At 41.0% G+C, this 7,297-nt stretch overlaps 1 protein-coding gene across 3 annotated transcripts; it reads right to left on the bottom strand.

The window, feature by feature from the left end:
- gemin8 (gem (nuclear organelle) associated protein 8) lies at nucleotides 1-2,288 on the bottom strand. Of its 3 annotated transcripts, none has more exons than XM_041966380.1 (4): nucleotides 2,233-2,288; nucleotides 1,915-1,986; nucleotides 1,375-1,723; nucleotides 1-1,160 (listed from the first exon to the last, which is right to left on the bottom strand). In XM_041966380.1, exons 2-4 carry the CDS (start codon nucleotides 1,915-1,917, stop codon nucleotides 901-903), a joined length of 612 nt encoding a protein of 203 aa, XP_041822314.1. In that variant the 5' UTR covers nucleotides 1,918-1,986; nucleotides 2,233-2,288; the 3' UTR covers nucleotides 1-900. The 3 variants fall into 3 exon arrangements, with proteins under 3 accessions (XP_041822314.1, XP_041822315.1, XP_041822316.1); XM_041966381.1 differs by having other exon boundaries at nucleotides 2,237-2,286; XM_041966382.1 differs by having other exon boundaries at nucleotides 1,915-1,983; nucleotides 2,237-2,256.
- Between the last annotated feature and the right edge of the window lie 5,009 nt (nucleotides 2,289-7,297).

Raw genomic sequence — 7,297 nt, 5'->3', positions numbered from 1 at the left:
TTATGCAGAGAGATGATTAAGACATAACGACAGACTAAGCAGGCTTTATCCAGACTTAAACAAACACTTTATTATAAACAGAATTTATATTAAAATACACATCACTCAGTCTAAAAAAAGGGTGCCGGGTGGTGGGAGCACCAGATAAAAGAGAATAGTCCATCCTGAGAAACCACACGGACGGCTTTGATCCCGATGAAATGTCAGAAACAGAGGCACAGTTTAGAAGCAAAAGCAACAAATCACTCTTCATGTGTGTTGAAAAGTGGAATATCAGAAGCAGCCACGCGGGAACGCTTCTAACTCTGAGCAGAGGAGGGGGATGAGAGTGTTTTTGTGGTTGAACTAAGTTGACAGGCAGAAGAGGAGCTACTGCAGCATGTAACATCCCCAAGCTCGAGGGTAAACAAAAACAGATTAGGTGGAAACACGCAGCCACATGTTGTTTGAATATATTTACATCACCTACAGCAGCAGTTTTACTGTGCCTCTGACCCGCAGCTGACGCTCATTTTTACTCTTCGGGCTGAAATCAAGAGACTAAACAAAGGTGGAAGGACCACATGGAACCATGAAGTCTCTGCGATGCTCTAAGTTTTATCCTGAGTTAAAAATCTGGAAAAGTAAATAAATTCAACATTATGTGGTCCATCAAAATCCCAAGTTTTCATGTGGAGCAGCAGCTGACAGGTCAATGACTTTCATGTCTGGCTGAGCAGAAGCTCAGCTAATTTATGCAACTTTTTTTGTGCTTCAAATAACTTCCAACCCTCAGCTGACCCAAGCCATTAGTTCTACATCAGCAGCGTCGGCAGCCACCATCCATTACATGACAAAGCTGCCGTCTCATCCACATCCGAGCAGGGATTTCCTCCAAATCAACAGCTCTGCCCACCGCCGTTACAGTTTCAGCGGGATAACAGGCCAGTACTTAGGCTGTTTGAGGTCACAGTTTCTGTCGAAGGTGAGCTGCATTGCCGCCTCCATGGCCATGATCTTGGGCGCATCATCGCCAAACAGCTTCTTCATCTCAGCGCCGCGTCTCTCGCCAGGCCGATCGGAGGGAGGAGCCGCGCTGCTTCGCCAGGAGACGGCGTGCAGGTCCTGGTCGGCCGGCACGTAGCTGTCCTGCTGCTCAGCCTCCATCTGCTGCTGCTTCTCTGCAAGGACAGGAAAACAGATTATTTTTATGCACACAGCAAGCCATCTCTTCACCTCATCGTATTCACTGAACTAAACCTTTGATCAGTGATTAGAATTATACATCACTAGGCAAAGCAAACTAATACTGAGTGATGGCGATGGGAAAAGTTTGGTGGCTCTAGTTCTCAAACTGATGATTATAAGATAATAATGTCACAAATGTTTTCTCACTCAGCTCCTCTCTGTGCTTTTCTGTCTGGGCAAAGTACTCCCGAAGCTCTTCGCTGATCTCCATGTTGCTGACGTCGCACTCAATCTCGCTGTCCGAGCTGCTCTCCTCCTCATCCTTGTCCTCATTCTCTTCTTCTTTGTCATCCCTCTCTCCAGCGTGCCAGTCTGCATAGCGCTGGTGGCTGCTGGGGTGCTGCTCCTGGCAGTAACCGGGGCCATAGGCAGCCTCCAAGGCCTTTCTGTAGGCACGCCTGTGTCTCTGGTGCCAGGCCATAGCCTGCTGGTAGTGCTGCCAGTAGCGGCTGTACACGGGGCTGGAAAACCAGGACATCACAGTGCTTATGTCCTCCTGCCAAAGAGAACGATTGGTACATTTTTGGAGTCATATTATTCACAGTCTCACAACTGTTTTGCATTAAAAGTCTGCTGGTTTAAGATTCATTTAACAGTATACTAACAGGGGTGCATGCCTAGAACATCATGCCCAGTGCACAGTTAATTTAGCATTAGTAAAAGTCAAGCTGAAGACATGAGGCTTACCATGATGGGAAATGCCTGCAGTTCAATGAATCTCCCTGCTAACTTCGCTAATCATCCGCAAATGTGCTACTTCTGAAAGATACACAATGACTCATGAGAAAACATAGCAAATGCACGTTCACCAATATGTGCTTCTGTTAAGGTAAAATATCACGCTATAACAACAACAATGAAGATGCTGACGTCCTTCAATCAAAACACATGCGAAACTCGATGTCCGACTTTACACCAAACACCACCAACAACAACACAAACGTACAGTATGAAACGTAAAATGTGTATTTACGTGCTGAACGTCTCAAATTAACAAACATTTACCTACGTGATGTCAACTTCTGCGGCACCTCATGATACTTCCTGACATAAAATTTCCCAGCATCCTTTGAGTCTCAGCAAATAAATGCTGACTACGTGGCGCCACCTAGTGGAAAGTGTGCAAGCATGCAAAATATTCCAAGCACGAGACGCCTGTAAACTCACGTTCACATACATATTGACCAGCAAAAAGCTACACCTGTGAAAGAGCATGAAAGAATGAAACCGCCATTTGTTGTAAGTTAAAACAATTTAAAAGTGTAGTTTTCAGTTCTTATCTTTTTTAATGACATGAATTGTACATGATTTGTTGTTATTCATTATTATTACAGTTAAATAATTTCAATTTAAATGTATTATCCACTTTTATAATTGTGATACATCTTGTCAAAATTTTAATTTTTGTTTATTTATTGTTTATTTACAGTTACAATGTATTGATATACCATCTCTTCTCTATGCCAGGTGAAAGTCCACCATTGTTTTATTTTGAAGCAACCAAACCTATTACGTGCGTATTTAATTACCCGAAGAAAATTAACCCTGTATTTTTTAGAATTTTGCCTGCTTGGTGTCTTTTTTATTAGCATAATGTAGAGATAGTGCTGAGTTCATTATCTATTCAAAGAAAACAGAGGAAATACGGCATAGTTTCGACTCTGAAAATATAACAGTTATCATACAAGGTAGCTAGCGTAAAATCAGTAAGCTAACTAAGCTAGTTTTTTTCTGTCAAAGCTAACTCTCTTAAATTTTTATAGTTAGATTGGAAACTGGCAAGTGTATAGTTAAGTTAGCTTACAAAAACCATTAAGATTTAACTGCGTCAGTCTGTGTGTCTTTTGTCTGGTTCAGGGTGAAGCCACTCAGGATGTGGGGCTGCTGCAGGAGAAAAAGAAATATGTGGGACCTTTGATTGGCGTTTTTCATCATGAGGGAAACAGAAACTCACTGTCCTTGACGTGTCTGACTTTGACCTAATTTTGTTAGGATATGTAATCTGTTTATCTCTACATTCCTCTGTCAGCCTGTGTTTTAAATTTTAATGCTCTGGTGTTTTCATATAAGACGTGATTCATAAAAGAACAGCAAAAATCTTTGTGTATGCACATGAAATACTTTAAATGCTTTTATGCAACTTGATGTGAAAGCAGCTGTCGAGGCAGATGCAGCCATGAGTTTAACAAAAGGGTTTCTACATGTGCATAGAGAGAAAAGCCAATTAATCATCTGTAATCAATCACTCACAGGTGTGGGATGCAGAAGTTTCTCTGAGGCCGATCTGATCTACAGGCAGAAATAATAGTTCTCACTCATCCCTCTTCAGTACACTTCCTCTGTGTCGCTTCACATTATAGTTAATTCACATCGCCTACACAGGATGTTAAGGGAGGAACCGTGCAATGTGTTTGGACGTTCAAAGGTGAAGTGCAATAATCAATATATGAAAAATTTCAATGTAATTTGGCAGGACAATGCACTACTGTTTTCAGAGTAAAATTAAAGGTGATTATCATTTTCAGTGTCTTGTCCAAAATTCCAGAAGGTTAGACATGATTCTGTAGCTTAAAATTTGCAAAAATGTTTTGTCCGTCAGATATTTATATGTCTTATTTAGTTTTTGATTACAGACTAGTCAAAATGCCAAAATCTAACATTATGTGAGCTGGGATTGGATTGTGATATTTGAAGGAGGAATAGTTAGTAGTAGTTTGAGTGCTGTGAGACATGTTTGACTGTATATCTGGGTCATGCTTTGGCTTGAGGCTTCAAAGCTTTCAGAGGAAATGCAAAAAGACAGATGTGCCTTTTCAAAACACATTTCCTCCTACAGTGTGTTGTTTGAATGGATTTGTTAACACAACTGAATAAATCTAAAAATAAAATGAGCATTTTGTCTTTTTCAGAACTTGGATTTTCTGAAGTATCTCATTTTCTGCTGCCTTGTTTTCTACCCCAAGTTGCTGTGTAAGTGCTTTCCTTGTATACGTTACTCAAATAACTGTTGCCCATTATGGATAATGCTTTATTGCTTTATGTATTTTGTAGTTTCAGGTGACCTTATGTAACATGACTATGGTTGTCCTTTCTTCCTTCATTGATGACTTTATGAATCTTGAGAGTTATCTTTTGTTGTTTGTCCAGATCAAAGTGCACAACTTGATTTCAGCACGTGAAGCAACCTGCTGTTGCATGATGGTTGGTTTCACATTTACTACTTCAGTTTGCTCCTCATGCCTATGTCATGATTTTACACAATACAACAAAGCACAGTGCATTCTGCTGCTGTGCAATTTAACAACTAAACCAATATTAATCTGGAAACATATATCACAATTTCCTGCAGAAACACAAATAAGAGAAGACTTTAAATATTTTAACTAAATGTTGTTTCAACCGTTGGGCCCAGCGATCAGTCATGCTACCAGGAGTGTCACAACACAAAGAGATTTTCAATCTCAGTGGAACAACCTGGATACTATGAAATATCCATCCATCCATCCATCCATCCATTATCTATACACCGCTGAATCCTTTGCAGGGTCACAGAGGGGCTGGAGCCTATCCCAGCCGTCTCTCGGGCGAAGGCAGGGGACACCCTGGGCAGGTCGCCAGTCTACCACAGGGCTACATATACAGACATACAGACAAACAACCACGCACACCGCTCATTCACACCTACGGACAATTTAGAGTTATCAATTAACCTCAGCATGTTTTTGGACTGTGGGAGGAAGCCGGAGAACCCGGTGAAAACCCACGCTGCACAGGGAGAACATGCAAACTCCACACAGAGCCACCGTGCAGCCCACTATGAAATATACAGAAGTCAAACAGTAGAATTATGTTCATTTCTGTCTACTTCTCCCTCTAGTGGCAGGCCTTATAAATGATCCTGTTATTCCAGAGTCTTTCGAGCCACAACATTTAATACCTACATGGTGTGGTCTGTCACACATCCGTATCATATTAGATTTGACTCTTCGCTGTTTTTTATAGGCTCAACAAGTATAACCCATTATCTGACACTTATCTCCTGCATTGTTAGCAAACAAGAGTGAAAGCCACAGCAGCCACACCAGAGATAAAAATAAGAGCTGTTACTGAAGCTGTTTCTGTGGTGTACTTCCTCCCTTTATTGTCAGAGGAGTTGACTGTTAACCCAGGTCAAATTACACTGAGCACCATTCATTTATGTGTGCCAGGTGTGTGGATGATGTGGAAAATGTGACTCCTTAACAATGTCCTGGTGGTGGACAGCGTCTTCTTCTTCTTGCATACTTTCTATTGACTATGTAAGTAACTAAATCTAACCTTGTAAAGGCTTACATTGATCACTGGTAGCTGACTATTATGTCCCTGCTTGTCACAAGACTGGGGTAGCAACACTTGACCCACATTCTTTGTTCAGTTACTTGAATGTATTGCAGCATTGAAACCAAAGTCCTGAAACTTACAGCTGTGACCACGATTTCCTTAAGTGAGCTTAGTGCTGGTCTTCATTTTTTATAACCCGTTCTACCTGGTTCCATAACCGGTAAACTGTGACTATTTAAATCTGTCTGCCTGCCTTTCTGAGCTGTGGTTTCTGTTTGTGTTTGTCCGTTTCCTGTCCAGCTGAGGAACAAAGCGTTGGCCTGAGAAGGACAAAGAAAAGGTTCCATCTCACCCCCCCCATGATGCGTCCCCTAAAGCCACCTCTGCAAACCCACTCAAATGACATTTTTACACTTCAGGTGTTTTGCTGGCACTGTGATCATCTTCCAGTGAGTAAGCAAGTACAGATTAAATAGGATTTAACATGAAGCAAATGCTTTTAGCAACTCTACATTTAAAGAAATGTTATTTCATGCCATTTAAATGTTCTCTGTGTGGAAGCATTTGTTTGTTTGTCCTCTAACACAGTGGTCCCCAACCTTTTCTGTACCATGGCCCAGTTTAATGTCTGACAATATTTTCACGGCCCAGTCTAAAGGTGTAGCAGATAAAAACAAAATAAAATGATAAGATCGGCATTAAAAAACTGTGGTATTTTCTCTTTAATAATAATAACAACAATAATAGTGAACGTAAATCCACTTTTTAATCATGTCAAGAGGACCTGGCTGCAGACTGGCACTGTCAAGCACCTCCACAACAAAACAATGGAAATTACTTTTTCTTTCTGTGCGGCCCAGTACCAAATGACCCAAGGCCCACTAGTGGGATCAATGCTCTAACACATTCAGGATCTGCCTGTTTAATGTAATTTTTTGCCAAATGCATATGTTTCTATTTACCCAACCAACTTAACCCAACCCTGGAGAGTCAAAGTTGTGAAGACATGTATTGACAAATAATAGTGTTTAAAACAGTGTTTTACTCAGCTAAGGAACTGTAACACTTCTTAAACCATTCGCTGTGGTATGTGTGGGTAATGGATGGAGTACCGCTTGATTAGATTATTCAACACAATCCATATAGGAGGCAGACTTATCTGATTCAACTGTACACCAGCTACAAAGTCTCTTTGACCAGTACCTGTGTTTGTTGTCAGACTCTACTTATAGTATTTTGCGTGTGTGGTCTCAGATGAGAACCTCGGCTTCCATGTCAGACAAGGTGAAAACTGCAACAGCAGCCGTGCAGCTGAGACATCTGTGGAAAACACCACAACATTGCACCGTGTTAAATTCATCAATGTTCAGGTTAACTTCTTGTTGCTGATCTGATTGATATGAAAATGTGGCAGTGAGTGCTGAGAAAGGCTCTGCTGGGGTCTCTTAATCGTTGCTGCTGAAATGGAGCCCAGTACTCCTGATAGCAACCTCGATCTGACCCAGTTCTGGGAGGAGATCCCCCAGTCCAAAATGATGATGCAAAGATCAGTCTGATGGTAAACGTTAAACTTTTTACATTCTTTCTTTTATTTTGGAAAACTTAATGGAGTCAGAATGTGTGTTTCGTCCTGCTAACGAAGATATCCCAAATACAAAGTCTTGAATATGCCAATAAAGATCATAAGTTGACATGTTTTAAAGGAAGATAACAACAAACTAAAAACACAAAGAGAGAAAAACATACATTT

This window comes from Chelmon rostratus, chromosome 24 (assembly GCF_017976325.1).
Source record: "Chelmon rostratus isolate fCheRos1 chromosome 24, fCheRos1.pri, whole genome shotgun sequence".
In the NCBI taxonomy this organism is placed as follows: Eukaryota; Metazoa; Chordata; class Actinopteri; order Chaetodontiformes; family Chaetodontidae; genus Chelmon; species Chelmon rostratus.
The sequence above is the reverse complement of the archived record's forward strand: the minus strand, read 5'-3'. Positions and strand labels throughout refer to the sequence as shown.